At 47.7% G+C, this 22238-nt stretch overlaps 1 protein-coding gene across 12 annotated transcripts in view; it reads right to left on the minus strand.

The window, feature by feature from the left end:
- The window catches only part of MAP2 (microtubule associated protein 2), a 131667-nt gene that overhangs the window by 38330 nt on the left and 71099 nt on the right, over positions 1-22238 (minus strand). For all 12 annotated transcript variants that reach the window (XM_088523706.1, XM_088523711.1, XM_010222566.2 and 9 more), the window contains 3 exons: positions 20910-21195; positions 4794-4907; positions 3141-3218 (listed from right to left, as the gene is read on the minus strand). In XM_088523706.1, the coding sequence (XP_088379832.1) occupies positions 3141-3218; positions 4794-4907; positions 20910-21171 (454 nt within the window). In that variant the 5' untranslated portion in view covers positions 21172-21195. The remainder of the gene's footprint in view (positions 1-3140; positions 3219-4793; positions 4908-20909; positions 21196-22238) is intronic.

Genomic DNA, 22238 nt, shown 5'->3' on the forward strand with positions numbered 1-22238 from the left:
AACAGATCTTTTTTGTAGGACGCTTGCTTCTTTTCAGTTTGCAAAATATTCGTATTTGGCATACAAAGCCTATGCTGAAATGCCTACTTCCAAATGAAAAGCAGTCCATCAAAACCATCCCCCTATCTTGTAACATTTAGATGCATTTCTACATTAAGACAGTACTGACCATTGTCAAAAAGTGCAGCACACAAAAGAAATGTCAAGTTGATAAGAGAATAGCCCAGCTGCCCTGCATGTCCAGACTCAACCGATAAAAGGATTAGACAGTGCTAAGAAAAAATTCATTTCCTGAGCAAAATCATGTTACAATAGTTGTAATAAATGAAATAATTTCCATAGGGCAAGTTAGTTATCTTACCTCCTGCAGCAGTGAAAACGGACAGGCTCATCTGGACGTTTTTCTGAAGCCAAACGGAAGAAAGAAACCTACATCCACTGGCTCCTTTCTCTCCTGAAATACACTTGACCCACAAACCTCTCTGCCTTCTCTACCTTTTCTTTCCTGACTGCGTTTGCTGCATGGCTGGCCACATCCACCTCTGTCACGTCTACGCCAGCGACTGCCTTCCTGCAGTGACTGAAGGAAGTCTCTTTTGGAGCCAGAGCAATGCAACACACTGACAAGAGCACTAGGAAAACCTTGTAAGGGTAGGTGGAAAAAGGAAGCCCGAGGTAGATACACACACCAAATGCTAAGCTTTTTCTGATCAAGAACTGTAGAATCTGGTTAAATTTATAAATTCTATTCTACTAAGCAGAAAATAGACAGACAATGATATACTCACATAAGGGTACATGAAGCATGGATGGTATAGGGAATTGGAGGTTTTAACAAGCACACTACAAACTGGCCCATGTTCTACTGAGGCAATCTCTAAAGAATGAGAGCTTTTTCTGAATAAAAATGATGGGACAGGTTCAGCCAAGTCACCAGAAGTTCGTTCCCCGCTGCAGAAACTAAGGACCATACCTTTTAACATGGATCAGGACACAAAATGTTTGCTTCTTCTAGTTCATTAACCAGATTGAGCTGACGAGACCCATACTTTGAGGAAGAGCAAGACAAGAGCTACGTTTGGAGAAAACGTCTCCAAGAAGTTCCTTTTGTCCATCAGCCAACCCTATTGGGAGCTGCAGTTCCAGAGCTGGACAAAAACAAGAAGTGTCCAGCCGAGTGCATTACTAACTCAGCACATATTTCCATGAACCTGTGCTTTTGGAATTTATACAAGCCTCTGCTCTGAAAATTAAGAGTTGGACAAAAATCTTGTTACAGAAAAGCCTTTTGACTAACCTCAAAGGAAATGATTTGAATGTTTCTAAGAGCTGTAGCACTGTGTAAATCATCCAAAACGTTCCCCAAACACTGACCTTTCGGTCCTCACAACACCCCTGCAGGGTGGGTAAGTGCTATTATATTAACTCAATCCTACGTACAAGGAAAGGGAAAAACAACCATGTTAAGTGACTTGCTGAGTCATCTGCACAGCTGGGAACAGCACAGTCCAGTAGTTCATAATAACCTAGAATTGTATAGGGTTTTTGCACCTTTCTTGTGCTAATGCAACTAGCAAGATGGGCTCCATTTGTTAAGCAGTCAACCTATAACCTCTTGTCAATTAATCAATATAGTTACTTTATAAAATCCTGAAATACATGCAAATAACATTGCTGATAGAAACAGCATGCAAAGCTGATCCTAAACTCAGAGAAATGAAAGAACCTTGACATTTGCCTGAAGCCTGAACGGGCCCTTTATGAAAAAAATCGGAAAGCATACACTGGACTAGGCAAGTGAACTGCGCGCGCACGCAAAACCTGCTAACTATTCTAAAAGCCTTTCCAAACACCCTGTAGTCTTCTTTTCACTCAATAGTTTGATTGCTATTACCTCTGGTTGATGTGTCGAGGAACTGTTGTACTATTTTCTCAACACCAATAGGCAGATTTTTTGGGGGGGCGGTGAGGGGAGGTATCAACTAATCAATTTTTATATACTGGTTAGTAACTATATCCAGTAGGTATTTCCAGTACAGTGACTTGCCACGTGGTGTTGTTGACACAGGCTGTAATTGCATCATCTCAGAAATGACCAGAGGATGGGACATGCCTAACTGCAGTGTCCTGATAGAGTCAGAGTCAGACCGTGTTAGCACGTAAAATAGGAACTATCCAGTTGGAACATTAATGGAGACTCTGTGTTAAAATACCAAAATACCGACAGAGTTTGTTCACCAGACAGTAAGAACTTATTTCCATGTACTTTGAAAAAAGAAAAAAGAAAGATGAAAGAAAATCCAAAACAGTAGCAATTAACACATAAAAGTGCTGTGCACAGGGCTGAGTTCACTGGCCAGTGCCTGGGGGCTGTGAGCATCAAGTGCTTTCCTCATGCCCTTAAGATGTAATTCTCTTTTAAAATATTGCTGTGTCTCCCTATATTGCTGGCCCTGTTAGACCAGTCTACTCTGCTGAACATGCTAGCCGCTGAGGATAGAACTTCACTGGAATTTAGGCATCTGCTTAAAGTCAGAGCTAAGTCCTTTGCTAGATGGGGAGCTTAGCAAAAGGAAAATGCAGAGATCATGAGTTACTAAGATTGAGTGTTCATTGTGCAGAACTGAGTGGGAATTTCCTTAGTGAGCCCACAGTGTGACCTGTGCACTCAGGAGCAGAAACCCCAGCACACACGGGCACTGGAGCAAAAATTAGAAGCCAAAGAGCAAGAAAGGCCACATCTCTGAATCTCCTCACTTGCATGCATTTAACATTCCGAAATGAAGTTACTGGTGATTAAAAACGAAACCAACCAAATCCTAATTAAAAAATGACCCATATGAAATCACAGTTCTGGAGACCATGCTGAGATTGCAGACATCTTAGCTCCCTGTGTCTGACAGACAAAAAGGCTGCCATCACCATGGCTTTTCTTTCACGTGGACGGACTCAACACACCTTGCCCGTGTGCATGTGCATACGCCTCACCCATGCACTGCAGCAGCTTGGCAGGGGGGAGCTATCGCTGGGGAACTGCCTTGCCTGGCAGAAAGTTTCTGTTTTCCGACTCCCCCATCCATGGGGCTCCTGCCTCGTGCCCGGCTGCGAGCCGCACGCTGCAGTGCCTGGGAGGCCCTTACCTTCCTCCAGAGGTCCCGTCTGCTCGGCAGCCGGCGACGGAGGCGGCGAAGGGGGCAGGTTGGCCGACTCTTCAACTGCTACAGAGCGACAACAAAAATGAGAAGCAGCAATTAATTCCCAGGAGGCCAAGGCTGGACGGGAGCTGCGGGTGGCCTGTTCTGCCCAGCTGAGAGCAGCATTCAAGGGGGGCTGGGGTTAGTGAGTTTCAAGACAGACATCCTTTTAAAATACCTGGATTTTTAAAGTTACAATAAAAGGATTTTGTTTTTCAGTTTGCACATGTTCTTTTCGAATTTCTAGTCACAGATATACAACACAAAAAAGCAAGTACAAGTTATCTTTTATGCCTGTATTGCCACTTAAGAAAACTTGCAGTCAAAAGACAACAACAATAAAATATTAGAGAAAGAGACACAAATCCAGGCTGTTAATGTGGAACTATAAGGTATCCAACTGCTTTGGTTCACCTTGACCTCATGGACAAAAACATTCTGCAAGCTTTCTTTTCTCTCTCTCTATTCTGCTGAGTTAAGGCTAACCACAGAATACAAGCAAACATTCTCATCTAAATAAAAAAGACAGTGGCTAGAAGTACCACTCCAGGCAAGGAGGACATGACAGTAGGGAACCCGTGTCAGCCATCACATATGAGTGATTCAGCTAAGAAAGGTGCGGTGAAATTGAGGCTCTGTGAAGAAGGGAACTATGAAGCACCACATCTCCCTGCTGCACTTGCAGTTCAAAATGAATTCAGCAAAGCAAAAGATCATGGGAACCACATTTTCAAGAAATGTTTTTAATCACTAATTGACCTTAAATCATTCGTAAGCAGAGTCTGGCTGTTGTACCAAACCCAGGAGAGAGCCCGCAGGAAAACTACCACAGGGCATCAATTTGATTTGATGAGAGCCCAGCTCGCTCAGTGCAGCTTAGGCCAGGGTAGGCTTACAAGCCTTGCACCAGCTCAGGACAGGGCGCAACCCTTTTCCTGCCTTTGGTGTGCGAGTTCTGGGCTACCATGGAAATTTTCTAGCAGGGAGGAAGAGCATGTTACCTGACAGAATTATTATAAATATGAAATGTTTACATAAACTTGTATTTCAAAGAAATATAATATCACCCTTGCTCTGCTTGAGCATCACCTCCTCTCCCACACTTGCCTTACATACCATGTTCCTCTCTGCTGCTTCTTGAGCTGCTCTTCCTTCATCTTTTTGAGTAGCTGCAGCTCAACCAGCAAAACCTCACTGGTATTTTCTGTCCTTCACTTCTAACCTTTGCCTCCCTAGACATCACTCTCTGTCTCTCCATGTATGAGGCTGAACACACAGGGGCTTTGAGTGCTCCTGGATCCCACCAAACACAATGACCAAACTGCCACCAGTGACCACATTAACAGATGCTCCACTCAGATGTCAGGAACCAGGTGAAGAACTGTTGTTGGGAGCACACAACGCATGAGACAGTCAACAGCATGCTGTGAACTGGGAGGAAAGTGTCACTGTTATAACAGGCTTCCAGGACGCATGCAGCAGCGCTCAAGTTTACCCAAAACTATGACCTACATGAACACATGGTTGCCATTTCTCTATATAGGTAGGTATAACATTTGCAGACACCAAGTACTTCTACCATTCTTCATCGTGTTTTACCTAAAGGTAGTGGTCCAGGCTGATCTTTGTGCTGGGCTTCTTTCTCCTGTTCGCCTTTCAGGACTGCTACAGCTTCGGCTGTTACTACTTGCACTATCCTTGCAGACACTTCTTCTGTGGCAGGAGCAAAATTAATAAAACAAAGAAAGGTAAGTTAATGAGAAAGCTTTATTTTTAATTATGAAGATTAGATTAAATTAAAAATAATGGAGGCTGATGTAATACAGTTTTAAAATGCAACCTTTTTACTGAAACACAGGTAAATCATGAAATACAAACCAGAACGGCCAGATTTTTTCCAAAGATATCAGTGGAAAATGCTGAGTATTTATGAAAACCAGGACCTGAGCCTTTGCAGGAAGATGTATATAGTATCATTAGTCAGTGCTGTCTCTTAGGTTTGTTAGGGGAATGTGCAGCAACCACAAAAATTTAAGATGATCGTTCATTAAGTGTCTAGATTTTTTTTTTTTTGCTTCCCATTTACTGTTTTGCAAACAGGGGCAGAAAGGCACACTGAGTAATGGGACTTACTGACATTTAATACATGGAGATGTCTGCATCCGTACATGTGCTTCGGATGCTATTTCTTCCCCATTAGCATATGATTAGTATGCATTAAAGGCATTTCCCAGACAGACATCTAAGGTTATGTTGATGAGGGACTTCAAACAGAAAGGCCAGATAACATTTCTATATGATTAAGACGAAGCAATTTATCTTCCTCACCCTTTCAAGCCTGCAACATAAAGCATCATTGAAACGGTGGGATGAACACCACGCACACGGGCTGCAGAGGACAGGACACCTCTCCGGTGGCCCTGAGGCCCGCGAGCGCAAGCACAGGGCACGCGCGAGGCTGCCCTCGGCGCGGGCGGGCGCTCGAAACGCCCCTGTTGCTCCAGCCTGCTGGTGGAGGCAGAAACGTGTAACTCACACTGCAATGCACCCCTCCTGTGACGGGCCACCGCGGAAACGCCACCAATCACCGCCAGCGAGGACACGGGGGACACCCCTCCGCGGCTCCCCCGTCACTGCTGCCTTCAGGCAAACAGCAGCTGGAAAGGGAAGCGCCAACACCAGGGCTCTACGTGCAGCTCCAGAGCACCGACCACACAACACTCTCTGCTGGATTAGCAATGAAGGGCTCATCTCACTCTTGCAGAAGTCCTTTCCTCTTGTTTAATGTAAGGTTAATCCTCCTCATTTGTCCCCCCAGCAAATAAAGCACAGATGTAAGTTACTTGACTTTCACAGTCACACTTGCCTAAAAACAAAATGCAGTGTTAATCTCTCTCTTGCATAAATTGAATACGTAATGAGGTATTAAAAACACACTGGCAAAGAACATTTCCTTTATAATTGTGCATATTTATATCTTACGAATCACTTCCCTCTTGACTGGTAGCCAGGAGGGCAGTGACTGCAATGCAGTTTTCTTGGCTGCAGCCGACAGTGAGCGGTGGTGGATGAGTATGTCAGAACCACCACCAAACAGCGAGAAATAATCTGTATTAAAAAAAGTGTTATCCCAGGAATAAATGAGCATAAATTTGTCAGGAGTAAATTCTGGTTAGAAAACTGAAGATATTTTCCTATTGTCAGAAGAGTGAAGTTCCAGAAAAGTCTTCCAAAGAGCAGGAAGAAAAACAGTTGGAGCCTGTTACACTCATGGAAGGGTCCACCTGAGCTGGATGCCTGCATTATCAAGAGACTGATCATGACAATGTTCATTTTCTCCTCCTCTCGTCAACAGTGTGTTCCTGAATTACTGGATGAATCTCTGTTTCATGGTTTATCAAGTAGCTTACCCACTAAATCAACTAATGTATGTAGTTAGGTTGCTGGACCAAAGAACAGCAGTGTTCATTTGGACAATCTTCCCTGATACCTTTCTGGGACAAGGTTGTTAGGAGAATTTTTTTTTTTCTTACGCTTATTTTCACAGGAAAATTTTAAGAAAATGCCACAATTAGTTTTTCAAATGCAGGCTTTAACACACATCAGATTAAGTATCTTCGACTGTAACCAAAGGAGACCTACTTGGCCACCTCCTCTCCATCACTTGAGCTACTGTAAGCATCCTTCCAGCGAGGTAAGATGAATCCCTACTGGAATGATATTCTTTCTATGGAATTCCTACTTGTTTACATCAAAGCTGGTTCTAGGGCGCAAATAGGCTCTTCAAAGGCTGGAAAGCAGTTCCCACCCTCTCGGCAATCTTTCTGACTTAATTTGCTGGCAACAAAGATTACGTTCAACACAGAAATAGGGCTAGGGGTGGAAGCTTACCTCCTGAAAAATGGAAATTTCAGAATATCCAAAATAAATACATAAAAATACAAGTGGCCTCTGGGGATTTTTATCAAGAAAGGCTCATTTCTGAGCACTCTGTTGATGGATATTTTGGGTGACATGGGAGGCACAGGCAGTTCGCCAGAAGAGCAGTGTTTTTGCTCTACATGACTGCTGCAAAAGGACAGACATTTTTGTACTAATGGACACTATAAATAGCAGATCCAATGGGTAAGTCAAATCCTCACAGGGCAGTTATTGAGACTCTTCAGTGTTTCCTTATGGTTCAGTTAAAGTTCAAGGAAGCCAAATGATAAAGAACAAAAAAAGGAAAAGGAGAGTTAGCTAGCCTGGATGCCAGACAAATCCTTCACAGACTAAAAGCTTTGGCTTCGTTAGAGATACTTCTGTTTGTAGAGATTTATTTCTCCTCTATTTAACCAGGTAGACATTCTCTGACACTACTTTGTGTCACAAAAATAGCACTAACAAATGACTGGTAACACCGAATATACATGTTTTAACGGTGACACGACCTTGCCTTCACACATGCCTTCGAGACAAGGGAAGAACAGCAGGACTGCTTCTCTCAGTGTTTTTACAGAGCAAAATGCTGCTCCTTTCTACCACACTGTTGCTTCTTACAATACAAGACAACAGCCGAGAGTCTCCCAGTTTCATCTGAGGGAATGCAATGCAGTACAGGCTACTTCAAAGAAGGGAGAGGGGGAAGAGAGAGACTGACCTTGAAATGAAGTCACCAGAGCAATCTCTGCACCAGCTGAATGGGTTTGAGTTCTGTGAACTTATTCCTCAGGTAAAGCTGAGAAGGCCAGCGGTAGAGGACTGCAGCTGCAGCAGGATTACCTCTCGGGGACAGCCCAAAAGGTGGCCCTCAAATGTGAACTCCGTAATGGAGAGAAGATGCTGCGAAGGATCCTCAGAGAGAGCTTTAAAAAGCTCCTCAACGACGGGCAGGCTCAGCGGAGAGGCCAGGAGCTCGCAGACACATTAGTGTCTGCTTCTCTCCTGCTTCTCCCTTAAAGGTTGTCACTTCAGATCAAGGCTCGACTGCGCTGCCAGGCCACATCTGCCCAGTTGCTCCTCACACCATAGCTGCTGTCTTGCGGGGAAGAGAGGCTGAGAGGACAGGCAGGCATCCTCCTTGAGCTCTACATTCATTTAGGCCAAAATTAAAACTCAGACCAGTAAGTACCCTCTGCTTCTGGTCTTGGAAGCCAGCCTGATTCATCTATAATCCTATTACAAGCACCAACCAGCAGGGTGCCAGACTGGGACATCCGGAGTCCCTCTGCCTTATGGGGAACTCAGGAACAAACCCTTTCAGGGGCAACAGGATGCGCACAAGATGCTGGAGAAGATGCGGATGGCATGGGGAGCCAGCAACTTTCCTCTCTGCTGGCTTTAGCAGGCCCAGCAGCTCCAGAAGTTGCTGCCCCTTTAGAGACAGAGCTTTCCCTCCAGCAGACCCCAGTGTGAGACACACAACAGGCAAGGTTTCCCACGTGGTCCAACACCTTCCTGGCCCCAGAGCAGCTCTGCTGGCATCCAACCTACGTGCTGCACTTGGTGATACAAAATAGGCAAGGACCAACTGCAAGGCCCCGGCCTTTTCATCCCTAAGGTAGCTCAAGGAAAGACAAAAGCGTGGCTTTCCACCATCTCCTAATCCAGGGCTGACAGCCCCTTGGCTTACCCAAGGGCACGAGCGCTGCCGAATCCTCAGGCCGGCCTGTTCCGGCAGCACCATTTCAACTGCAGTAGGAGTCACGCAGACATTGAGAGATCCTCCTTCATCAAGGGAGACTGTCAACCTGTGAGAGACGCTGTCAAAGCAAGGTTGCAGGCTGGAGCCAAAGCTCTGGGAGCAGATCCCTTCCATGGCTAGGATGGCATTTAAAAGCCCTCTTTCATTGCTTACTCATGATGCTGCAGTTGCCAAGGGACTGCACATGCTTCTGCTGTGCCCTGAACCCATTACCTACACTACTTTCATTTCCCAGGACACCTTTCCAGCCCATTAAGTCTTTTAACAGAGTTTTAGCAGCCCTGCTGACATACACATGGGTGGTGATAGTGATATTTAAAGAAGCTTCTGAGCTTTCATCAAACATTTCCAGAAAATTATTACAAATAATTGGCAACTACAGTGGCAAGAGCAAAAATTGGGCTTGTGCTAGATCTCCACAGTAACGCATGGCATGTCCTTTCCTTTCATGACCTTGCAGACTGTTTTCTTTCAGCCTTGGGCACTTTTTCTCTCCCTCTCTTCAAACCTACCATAACCTCAGGCTCAGCCCACAGAGGAGCTGAGTCAGCTACAAACACCACTTCTTAAGTGAAACTGCTCAGGCTCAAATATTTGCCTCTGAAAGTCTCCATCCATCGGCAGCTTTCACCTCTTCCTGAATTACAGCAGAAACATCCCTTATTTTTCCAACACTTCCTCTGTCTCACCAGTAGCTCTTGAGTTTGCTGTAGCCATGGAAAATGCCATCTGGTTTCCGCAAGGCAGAACTTGTTTAGGGCACAACAAAGTTTAATGCGCTGGAACCGCAGGCACAACAAATACTCCAGGAGAAAACTGCAGGGCAGGGATGCTAGGAAGGCAGCCAGAAAGGAGGAGACTGAAAATTTCACACTCATTTGCAGTGTCACCCCTCAGACCCCAACCAAGAAAATTAACAGTCAGATGGGTTAAAGCAAAGGCTAATTAGTGCTCATGCAGGACAGAAGCTCAAACAGGGACAAAGAAAGATGTGAACAGATGGAAGGAATAAAATAATATGTTTACTTCATTTTGCTGCATTGTAGGCAAGGAGCACAGGCAAGGCATGTCAAAGGGATTAGCTACATGTGTGCTTGCAGAATGGGGAAAACAACACAATTTCCGTCAAAACGCTCCTGTCAGAAACCTCAGTAGGGTGCAGAGCAGTTTCCAAGGTAACCGGCACTAATGGTTGGCATGGTGGAAATGAGACAAGAACGAACGCACAGAGCAACCGGCGCTGCTTAGCGAGGTAAAATATCCCAGATCGCTCCTGAGAAAAGAGGGCTAGAAAGGTGCTGTTTGCAATCTGCGACACGTTTGTAAAGCAAACAGGATGGACGGACAGATTTCTCTCTCCCACACTACAGCTCAGGTGCAGCAGGACTACGAACCAAGCAGCTCTTGGCTGAGAGGCTTTAGGCAGTTCCCCATGAGCAGGTCCTGCCTCAGGCTCAGCTCTGCCAGGGGGACTTCTGCTGAGACTCGGGGCAAGGGAGACCTGTGCTGGACTCAGTGACACTTCTGATGGGAAAATGGAAGATGCACCTTGGATTTCATCACTGGGATTACGACGACTCAACTTAAGTTGAAAAAGAAATACACCGCAACAATCAAAACAGCACAAACAGCTCAAAACACAAATAATACCAACAGATTAGTACTTGAGATCGAAGAAAGAGCACTAGCATAGCGTTACAGAATCCAAATGCTGGCTCTCAAACGGCTTTCATGAGTGTAAATATTTTGCTCTAAGCAGGTCCTTGATCTGGATGTTGACAATATCAACAGTAATTGGCAGGAGGTATGAAGGCAGATAATGGGAACATCAGCTTTTAAAATAAATGAAGCTGCAACGTAACTGACAAGTATTATTTCTCTAATAAACTTGCTGACATTAACGTCTTCTAGTATCAATGAGGACAGTGAGAGACTAATTGAGTCACAAGACTTCACCAATTAACTAACTAAGCAGCTCAGAAAAGGCTTAAGTTCTGGGAAAGTTTTGGTTATATAATATGTTGAATCCCAACAGTACCAAATCGACACTCGAAGGGATTATCCTTTGGCAAAAGATGTGTAGTGACTATGTGAAAAAAAGCACCTCGGTGGATATCTGACTGCTGCGTTGACAACCTGGCAGGCCTCGGGGCAAATGCCTCGTGTCTGTACTTTTGGGTACTTCATGTCCTCAGCAGCCCCCCCGAGCCACTCCCTGGACTCAAGATGATAAATCCGCTCACACCGCTGTGGCCTCCGGCTCTGGGGCCTCCCCTGGGGCTGCCTCTACAGCATCTGCATTTCCACCAGCTCCGGTGCCCCGGTGGCATCTGCTGAGTCACCTTCTGGCCCCGCGCTCCAATGGCTGCGTCACACGGCAGCAAAGCCCCAAGGGGAGCTCCTGCCGCGAGCGCTGCAGCGGCGCCTCCTCCGGCTCCCCAAACACGTCCCCGCGGCGCTGCGAGGCCTCTGCGGCACCGTCTGGCAGCTGTACAACAAAACACCTAGGGAGCAGTTCCCACATCCTCCCCTTCCAACATGCAAGTCACTTAAAAGGGAGCAGCGCGAATGTCAGTACAATAAAGCGATGCTTTACAAATGAACCCTTGTTATTGCAAATACTTGCTCCCTATGCGCCTCCTGAGTCACATCTTCTTAAGCCAACTGACTGCAATAAAATATTTACTACCATCAGCATTTCCTGGCCGAATCAGAGGTGGGGAAAACTAATTGGGATCTGTTTTGTGTGCTGCATCATCCATACAATTTACAGCTCGCATGCAAAACCGAGGAGTCAAAGGCAGCACCTCAACCAGCGTAAACCAAGTCCCGCTGGCTTTCCCAGGGCCTGGTATCAGCTAAAAACATCACTTGCACGTAGGAAACAGCCATATTTCTCTCTCATTCAAACATGGACTCCTCAGCACTCCTGCAGGAAGGAAGCAATCTGGCTTCAAAACAGACAATCTGGTATTTAGTCCTGTGAGTGTGAACAAACAGATGTAACAGGTGACTTAGCTTTTAAATCAGAATTTGCCTTTGAACTTAATTACGTGTTAAAATTTTTAAATAAATTGACTTTTAAGAACTAATTCACTTTTGATATAAATAGGGGAACAGCCCACAGAAGTCAATGGAGCTACAGCCACCTACACCCAGGAGATGACATGTCTCCAAGTTCTTTTTTAGCTCCTCTTGAGCTGATTTTAAACACTTGTTACGCTGTTCCCTGATGAAAAAAGGAAAGTACGTTAGACAAACTGCTGAATTTAAGTTTAAAATTAATATTAACCTGTGCGTGCACTGTGTGGGACTTACATCCCAGCCTGTTCCAGTGACTGAAAATCATTCTGTCAGGGCGGGAATTCTGACTGACCCCATTGGGGCGCCGGCGACACGTAAGCGCAGTGGCAGGGCCCCTTTTCCCTCAGGGCTGGCGCTGCCAGCGCAGCTCCGCGCGGCCAGCGAGCTCTGCGGCGCCCAGCTCCGGCAGCTCCGGTTCCCCCTCGGCCCCCTTGGCTGCACCCAGACAGACGCAGGGCTCTTGCAGCATCATCACGCCCGTGTCTGTGAGCACCCCTACCGCACACGCAGGAGAGGAGGTCCTGTGGCACAGGCAGATCCCACAAAGGATGTCACTGGGGGATTTTGGGGGCAGTTCTGCTCTTAGGAGCTGTGTGCCCTGCTCAGCAGCTCGGCGGTCTCCCTCCTCTCTTCCGGCGCTGTCCCAGCAGATGGGCTCAGATGGACTCTTTACGACGCTCATCTTTGCCAAGCCACCATCGACCTAGACTCATATCCAATTATTTATGGGCCTTCTCCTCCTCACTGCCTCCATATCCTTCAAAACTACCATTCCCCACCTCTAATTAAACAAAATCATTAGAGAAGAGAAATGTTCACCTACCTGTATAGAAGTGAGGTGCAAGACATGCATTAAAAGCCAGATGCAACTTAACAGAAGAAAGAAGGGGAGCTAAGAGCAGAGAACAAGACCTTCTCAAACAAGGAGAAAAGTGACTGTGGAAGGGAGGAAAAATCCACTCACAGACAGGCACAGCTAAGGATTATTTAACTTCAGAGCACGCTGGTGACCTGCATGGGCTGCATTACCCTGGACAGGACATTTGGCATCTGGATTTGGGGCAACATAACAAGAGTCACAGCTGAGGCCATTTTCTTCTCTCACATACAGTGCCAGGCTATGGATAAAAACAGTTCTGGTATGTCAGCAAGACTGTCACATCTCCACAGCACTGGCAGCGGATACGTCTGCTCTTCTTTATTTCTCTGTCTCTGCAGATGCACAGCAGTAGGGATAGAGGAACAGCCTGCAGACTGCTCTCATCATCACTGCCGGGGAGGGATAGGTTGCTGGGAGCTGCACCAAACTGAAGCGTCCTGTCCTGAATCAGTCTCAAGGAATGAAACATGAGCAGCAAAAGTGAAATACTTCACGTTTATTTTCCCTTCCCACAGTATAAATTGCCTCTAAGAGAAATTGATTTCCATAAAGTATTTGATCTATTCAGTCCTGAATGGAAAAGCCTCTCTGGAAAGCAGTTAGCAGGTTTTCCTGCCTTGGAGATAATGCTGTCTCACCATTAGTTGCTATATATCACACACGCTCAACACTAAAGCAAGTCTCACTTTGGGTTTTGCCTTTGGATTTCCTGCTCAACCCGATCCAGAAGCCCTGGCTTCCCAGTGCTCTGCTGCTATCTAACCCCAGTCACTCTACGTCCACCTCCCTCAACTGGCAAGAAAGGCACTCCTGCCTTCACCACCTGGATTTGACGGAAAGCAAGCAGCTATTTGCCGGTAGTAGGTACGTAAAACTGAAAAGAAGACTCAAATCCCACTTCATACCAGACGCTGCGACCCAGTTGCTGAATACAGCAAGAAAAGCGATGGGTTCCTGCTCTGTATTTTAAATCTGGCACTGCAAAGCTCTCCAGTCTCTGTCTCACTACTGGCCCTCTCTCCCTTAACCTTGAGAAGCAAATGCTGGAGCAAAGGCGGGGGGAAGAATGTCTCGCTCCCTGTGGGAGCCAGGCGGCCGCGGCCGGCGGCCCCTCGGAGCGCTGCGCCCCCCTGAATGCGGAACACGCGCGGGCTCCCGCGCCGGCACCCAGGCGTTGCCGTGGCAACGCCCAAAAACCCAGCCAGCCCCGCGGCGGCGGCTGCTTGTGCGACTCCTCATCCCTGTGAAGGGCCCGTGGCCCCCGCGCTGCGGCTGCTGGGGCAAAGCCGCTCGCCTTGGCGCTGGGGCCGGGGCACCCAAGCCCTCTGCCCAGGACCGCCAGAGGGCCCTGCTTGTGCACAGGGCCTCCAGGCACGACGGTCTCATCAGCCACACAACTAACATCAGCGCTGCAGGACTGAGGTCGGCCTGCGGAAAGAGCAAAGTGAGGACTGACCCCCCTGCAGAGCAGCCAGCCCCAGAGCAGGCTGGGGAGGAAGCACAGACAGACAAAATGCAAATATCTGACCACAACAGTGCAGACTAAAACAAAAATCTAAGCCCCAGGATGGAGGTTCCTTATTTGATAGGATAGCCATCCTTCAGAGAAGGAGGAAAGATGCTACCCAGCAGGAGAAGCAGCAGAGGCCCACCAGTTTGGCACCTGACTCCAGCCTGGCAGCGCCCGCCTGAGCAGCACGCTGGCAGCTGTTTTTAAAAGGCAATCACAATAATTAGCAAGCATAGCACTCGAGCCAAATTAACTGCATGTCGGGCACAACATGTTATCAGAGAGGCATCATCCACGATCCCAGCACGATGGTCGATGCCGCATCTCCGAGGCCGGTATTGATTTCGGTGTCGGGCCGCAGCGGCTGCAGCAGCGCGCGCTGCCGTTGTCAGGCCAACGTCGGCGGCAGCCCTCACTGTGTCCCCCGAGGAGCAGAGCTGCTCGCGCCTGATCCTCCTCCCGTGCTCGTACTGGAACATGGAAACACCAAAGTGAACCAAAGCACCGGGGAGCAGAAAGGAAACCACTGGTTATTCCGTCTCTTGGCCAGGCACGACCCCGACAGAGCATGAACGCAGCTCTCGGTTTCAGGGTGTTGTTGAACCTGATCCAGGCTAACATTCAGCTTTCAGAAGGGAAACAGACCTGTACCCAGGCATTTTCCAAGGAGCTTTATGGACACACAATGCTGATGGCTGGACATCCATGGGCATCCAGCCTCTCAGCCACAAGTCCACAGCATCGGCACTGTGCCAACTCGCCCGCCTCCCTTCCAGGCAACCATTTTTGCCTGCACTTTGTGCTCAGACCAAGCCAGACCCTCCAGCGCCTGCCCAAGCACTGCAGCAGGCAACCGGCTTTTGAAAAACATTCCCTACGCCCAGGTGCTGAAAGGGAGCCACCAGGGTCTGACCCTTTCAGCAAACCTGATGCCAACAGAAGCTGCTGCTTTGGGCTGCAGACTTGCAAAATTACATCTCCTCTTACACCTGCTAATTCCTCACGTAAAGAATCACTCAGCATCCATAGAGCAGTTAACAAAAAAGGAGGACAAAGAGTTAAGGAAAAGAGAAAGAGCGAGACACTGACTGATTCCTGAAGTCCCAAGTGGGGACAGAGCCAACCTCTAGAGAGAGCAGGACTGGGCAAAACCCAGCACCTTCCCTATTTAGTGACTGAGTGCTGGCCACAGAAAAATCTGCGGCGACAAGGACAAATATGTCCTCAGCAGTTATTGAATATTCAGGGCGAAAAGACAGCCAGGGACAGAGGATGCATGGGAAAAGATGGAATTTTTCTGGCTCCATTCCCAGTCCTCTGCCAAGGAACTGAGGAGGACCCCTATGGGAAGCTTCAAAGAGGAGGGTAAAAATAACATTTTCTACAAGTGCCCCAAAGAGACTCTGCTGCCTCCGCCTATGCTCTCTTCAGCAACATAATTGGATCTTGTCTAAAATATCCTGATTACGTATCCCAGAAAATAACACTTACATTTCACTTAACATACAGAAGAAGAGTCTCAGAAATCTGGTATGTTTGCCTCTGCCTAAATCAGCAAAGATGCTGGTGCGCAGTAATTGCTATCACGCTTGCGGGGGAAAGGGAGGGAGAAAATGCCTCATTATCTGCTCCTTTCCTAAGGGACACAGTGAGGCGCATTCTCCCAGCTTTGTGCAATCAAACCCAGAAACTGAGCAAACACAGGAATCTCATTTTTCTTTGAATGTCTCTGATTTTGCATCCTCCCACCCGTTTTCACTTGCCTTTGGTCTGTGACTAGGGACATGCACCTTGCTGAAGGCTTGGCAGACGTGACGGCACGCAGAGACCTGCTGCAGGTGACCATTTAGTCAGGCTGAACAGAGCCTATAACAAATGGCTGAATTGGATAAGATGCATTCAGGGCTGCAGCATGGATTGCCCCTTCCTGTCTTTCTCCTCGGCGCCTCACAATTCCCTGGGGATTGTGCTGTTCCCTGTTGGCTGACTCCCTTCCTCAATCTGCTTTAATATCTGTCATCATGCAAAAGATGTGTCAGCTCAGGATGAACAGATAACTCTGAATCTCTCCCTACTGCCCTACCTTATCTCCAATTTTTTCCCCTTTCCCTACTGCTTCCTGCCCCTGCTTGGTCTCCGTCACGTCTCTTGGGCACCCTGCACGTCTCTCCTGACTCTCCCTACGCTGGGTCCGTTCCCCGCCTTTGCTACTCCCTCAGCTCAATACTGCTATGTTTTCATCTCCACAGGTCTATGGCTCCCTCCTCTTCCTGCTTCACCTGCAGATTATCACAGAGCAGCCTCTGGCATCCCATAGCCACCAGAATTACTGGTCATGGCCCCTCATCCACCTTTCCTGTGATTAAAAGACCCTGAAAGACACCGGGGTGCTGCTCAACCTGTGGTCCTTCGCACCGTGCCACAATCTGCTGCAGTTTTTTGGCAGTTTCTTCACATCACAGATGGTTTGCAAACTCTGCCAACTAATGAAGGGCCCTGTTTGTCACTCTGGCAGGACATATTACTGTCTTTAACACCGACCGACACGAGGACGGACTCACCGTCCTGAGGCTCTGGTAACAGGATTTCAAGAGATGCCTTCCCTTAATCTGTCAAAAAATATTCAATTAAATAATGGTGTGGCTAACCCAACCCTCCCTCAATTCTAACCCTGCAGTTGGCGTTTAATGAAGAAAGCACTCAGTCAGCTGAGTCACTGTACAGAGAGACATACTGTGGAAGATGCTTTGCAATACATCTAGCTACTCTTACCCCTAATTATATACATTTGACAAGTTAGTCATTACATAACTGAAAAAAAGAAAATGCATTTTAAGTGGAGAAAAACAAACCTTTGTAATTTGAAGTTCCTTGCATGTCAAACACGATGGACTGTGTGAAGTGCTAGTATCCAGAGATGCTGTAGGGTTTCTCTATGGTTCTCCAGCGCTTCCTTCCAGTGAGCTGACCAGGGGTTTCCGTAAGCGAATAAAAAGCTGCCAGTCTCACATTTCAGTGTAAGTCAAATACATCCTGTGCTTTGTGGGGGGGTCCAATCCGAAGCGTTCCACATCAGCCCACTTCAGAGTGAGTTTCTGAAGATTACACTAACACGCCTCCTTTACAGCACCCATCTCGCATGACATGAAAATGTTTGCCTTGACAAGAGCTACAGATCTGAGCCTCCGCGCTTAATAATTCCGGTTTATTCACTGGAGAAGCTCTTTGTGCGTGTGCATGAGGAAGAAAAAGCACAAGTAAGAGCAGCAAGAGCACATTACAGCGCGGTGGCTCTGAGGCTGAGGGTGCTGAGCTCATTTATCCACACTGATATATATGAAAACACACAGCTTTACATTTTTATGCTTACATTTATGTAAATAATGGGACAGCTGTTATACGACCCTCCCTTACACCGCATCCAGCTAGCATTTTACTCCCAAACGCATATGTGCCCCGCACATATTTGCCTCGGAGGCGCGCGGCTGCCGGACGAGGCCCTGAGGCGGCGCGGGCCCCAGCGCCGCGCGCTCTCCCGCGTTCCCGACACACTGTGTGAAAGGAGGCCATTGACGTTGCCTCCATAATGCAGCCATTACCGGCGCGATACGGAGACGGATCAATCTTCGGCAGCACAACGCCCAGATTCAGAGGAGTCCAAAATTGAGGTCAGGCTCAATAACTCTTAGGCAGACGCCAAGAGAGAGAGGCACACGCATATATACAGGAAGGCAAATTTTAACTGTGCAAACCTAGAACTGTCACTTGCAGTGACGGATTGGATGCGTTTTGGCAAGAGCTGCTATTTCCTCCCTCGTTTCCACCCCTTGCCTCAGCGCTGGCACAGGGTGCCGCCGGTCTGACGCTAACCTTTCCCTTAACACTCAGTCTTCAAATGAGCCTTGCAAATGGGTGACCCAGGGGATATTCTCCTGCTGCAGAATTCCTCTCCCCCCGGATGACCCATTTAGTGAAGAAACCCCAGCTCCTGGTCGGTGAAGTGCTTACTTGGGCTAAGTGCCTCACAGCACAACTGAACACTCGTCACAAGGGACCAGGCCACAGAAAAGGGCCTGTTTGTATTAGTGCTTCACTTCCACTGAGCTTGTGTTGCTGTGGATTTGAAGCCTTTGACATGGAGACAGAAAAGCCACAGATTTTCCTAGTTTATGGTGCTGGACTTGCACTAGTGAAAGTAAAAACCCTGTAAATCCACTTGAAACCACAGTTTGCCTCGATTATCTCAGTTGACCTTGACTTCCCATGCATCCTACCAAAAAGCCCTTCTGGACACAACACGCGCTGCTGTTGCAACGTACAATTCAACATGGCACAGACACCTGAAGGTGGAGGCAAATGGCAAGCCTGATTTCAAGATCAAAGTCTGAATCGAACATCCCAAATCCACCTCCGAACTTCCTGCCTCATGATGCACTGAGCGCACCCCAGCGTAACCCTGGCAATGCAGGCCCCATCACCACAGTCACTTACTGACAAATTCTTCCTGGTGGCCTTCAAAAAAAAGAGGGGGAATATCTTAAGCATTCCAAGGTATCTCACGTTAAATTAAAAAGCATGAATTAGGTATGGTTTAACTAGGATGAAATTGGGCGATTCACAAGCATTTTCACTTACTGCCAGCCCCGGGCCAGGAGGCGCAGAGGTGCATCACAAAAGAGGCAAGATGGAAACTCTCACAGACATGAGGCCTGGCCAGGAGCTGCCCTTGCGCTAGGGTAAGTCCTTGGCACCGTCTCCCTCCGTAGGGCACTACGTGGTGTGCCAGGGCTCCGGCTGCAGCCCCAGGATGATGCTCCTGTGAAGTCGCAGTTCAGGGGCTGGATGTGAATTTCTGGAGAACTACAGTACGGCGTACAAGGGAAGTGGCTTCACAAACCTTCCTGATGTTCAGGCATGGACTAGGATGCCACGGAACAAGCCAGAGAAGTCCCCCTAACAGTAAGCGTGTGGTACTGACAGACCCTGCACCAGACAATCTGCAGTCTAAGCAAGCAGTGTGAAGAACAGAAAGGCGGAGGGAAGGAGGCCACGAAATGCTGACTGGACTAGCCTCACACAGCCCAAGTGCTCCCTCGCTCCCTAGGCCAGGCGCTGCCCCAGGCCCAGGCCTCTCCTGGGCACATGGCCCCGGTTCATCTGCTCTGCTGCCCACACGCCTGCCTCACGGGCAGCCTGAAGGCAGATGCTGCAACGTCAGCCCATGGGCAGCACGAGGCTCCTGCCCCTGCTGACGCTTTGCTTAAACCTGAGCAGGCTTGGCCAAGAGCATGTGAGAAATCTGTGAAAAAGAAGAGAAATGAACCTAGTTTTTCCCAAGCCCACACCTAAGAATGGCATCCTACCCCTGCATGCTGTACCACTGTTCACGCTTGCCGGCTGGCTAAGCACAGGATGCAGTTAGGTTACAGCAAAGAAAACATCTTGTCATCCTCCTCCAAATAATCATCAAAAATGAATTCACCAGAATACTCAAAAAGATTTCCCTTACCTTTCTCTTTCATGTTTTGGCTATCCACAAGAAGAAAGTCTTAAAATCTAAATCTATTTATTTTAGCAAATGTATCAATTTCTAGTACAATCCCTTACAAAATCACTTTAGGGTCTCAGAGACTTAAAGTTCTCTAGCTGCTGAGAAATTATGGATAGCATCTCAAAGTGTTGTCAACAGCCAACAAACATTGCTAGAAGGATCTCCTTAGCATGCATGGATGGATGCATCAAGGGCAGTATTGTCTGTACAAGAGAAATTCCTCCTGTACTGTGCATTTGGGATTTGAAGTGGGAAGTCTGTACACAGAAAATAAGCATTTACGTCTAAATCAGGAAACTTGTTTTGCATATCTCATTCTGACACAATTGCACTTCTCTTTTTTTTTCCCTAAATGAGCCAATTCCTAAAATGCTAGTGTAGTTTACAAACAGACAAAACCCCAGTGAGTTCACACAGTGAAATGAGCCTAGGCAATGGCAAGTAAGCGCTGACGCTGAATCGCGGCATCCTAGGTCAGACCAAGCAGCATATTATTCTGCAAAAAACTGCTGGGTTTCAAGAAGGCATTATTATTGTGAGAAATACAAGCAGAATTTGGCCTTCACACACACAAACACAAGAAGAGAAAGGAACTCTCCGTACACAGCAACTGAACGTGGTTTCCCACCTCCTCCTCCCAGTCCCAAGTAGGTGACCAGCTCCTCTGCACCATCGTGTTTCTCCTGACCCCAGGGAGGTGAAGCCTCCCCACACCACCAACACACATTTCCGAAGGTTTGCTCAGAGCATGCTCCAGAAGCCTGAATCAGGGTGAGGCCTGCAGGAAAACGTGTCCCTTGCCACGAAGAGCTAGTGCTCTCCAGAGCTGCACATGCAGCTCGCCTGCTCCTGTCAGCACTGCCCTGTGTCCTGGCAGGCCACCAAAGGAGCCAAAGGGAAACAAAGGGAAACACAACAAAGGTTGTGTTTCCAAAGGGAAACACAACCCAGTGGTCTGCAGAGACACGTGCTTCGAGGCCAGGCGCTGGCGAGGCCGAGTGCGTTACCTGCAGTCTCCCTGTCCCCTGCCGAGAGCTCCCCGTTGATGCCGTTCTCTTTGGATCGAGAGTAGGTGTCCTGCTGCTCCCGCGCCGCCAGCCCTGGCTCCTCGTCCTCGCGGTAGGGAAACCCATTGGCGCTTCGGACGAGCCCGGCACCCGCCCCGCCTTGCTCCTTGAGCTCAGGGGAGTGCGGGTGCGAAGAAGCCTCGGGGAGCGGGCTCGACGCCCAATGCGGTGACTTGGCTTCGTCTTTTCTCTCCTCCGCCATGTCTCCTCTCCTTCACCGCAGGCCCTGTAACGACACGAGCAGGGAGGTGAGCGCGGGCAGGCGACAGCGTTCCTGGCTCGCGGCACCCACACTGTGCCGGGCACCTCCACCTACACGTGGGAGAAGGTTTAAACAGCAAAGTGTCTCTGCTCGCCTGTCCTAGGCACGAGCAAGATGCTTTAAAACCAAATCGAACCACAGCTAGGAAAAATTATGGGTCAAATCGTGCACGATGCCTGTGTGCCTTGAAATTATTAACACTAGTTTCCTGAAGGTTGCCCTTTATTAACCAGATTTTAACTCATCAATGGCAGTTAAATGTAGATCCGCTAAATGAGAAGTGAATCAGTCTTCATACTGACATCCTCCAGGGGTGATAAAAGGACAGAATGCAAAAATTGCTTCAGTAAGTGAAGCAGGTATCCCAAATCCTTCCGTGCAGCTGCAAACAGCAGGGTCAGTCCTGAACCAGGCCTGTCGTGCACAGGGTGCAGAATGAAAAGACGATCCGTCCTCTGTGAGTTTGCAATCTGCTAACCACAAGAGCAACAACATCTAAAAACATACACTAGGTTCCTGAACATATGTGCTATTTGACCCTGTTTATATCCCTTCTTACTTGCTATTTTGTGAACATTTACTCTCATCCCCTTTTGTCCAAAAACAACCCATGGGGAACAGTTGTTCTTCACACAAGCACTTGCATTCTCTTATGACTATTGGTATTTATACATAAACAGAACTAATTACTGTTTGCTACTTCACATGTCTTCTGTTAATAAGCTCTTACTCGTCCAAGCCAGGAAAAGAAGCCACTGGAGAAGCCACGGGCTTTGGCGATGCCTCACACAAAACTCCCTCCGTTTGCAAGCTTGGTAAAACAATAGCTTGTAATCCATGTTTTGATGATAAGATAATCTTGGCAGGGGGGAAAAAATGGCTTGATTTAAGCTAGCTGCATGGAAGTGAAAACCAGCAGGACTTTTCTGAATGCCACATTTTTTCCCCTGTAAATAAAATTAAACAATAAAAAACACCTAAAAGAAACAAATCAAAGAACACAGTCG

This window comes from Tinamus guttatus, unplaced genomic scaffold, assembly GCF_059628265.1.
Source record: "Tinamus guttatus ecotype Peru unplaced genomic scaffold, ASM5962826v1 Tinamus_guttatus_pri_ptg000197l, whole genome shotgun sequence".
Lineage (NCBI taxonomy): Eukaryota > Metazoa > Chordata > Aves > Tinamiformes > Tinamidae > Tinamus > Tinamus guttatus.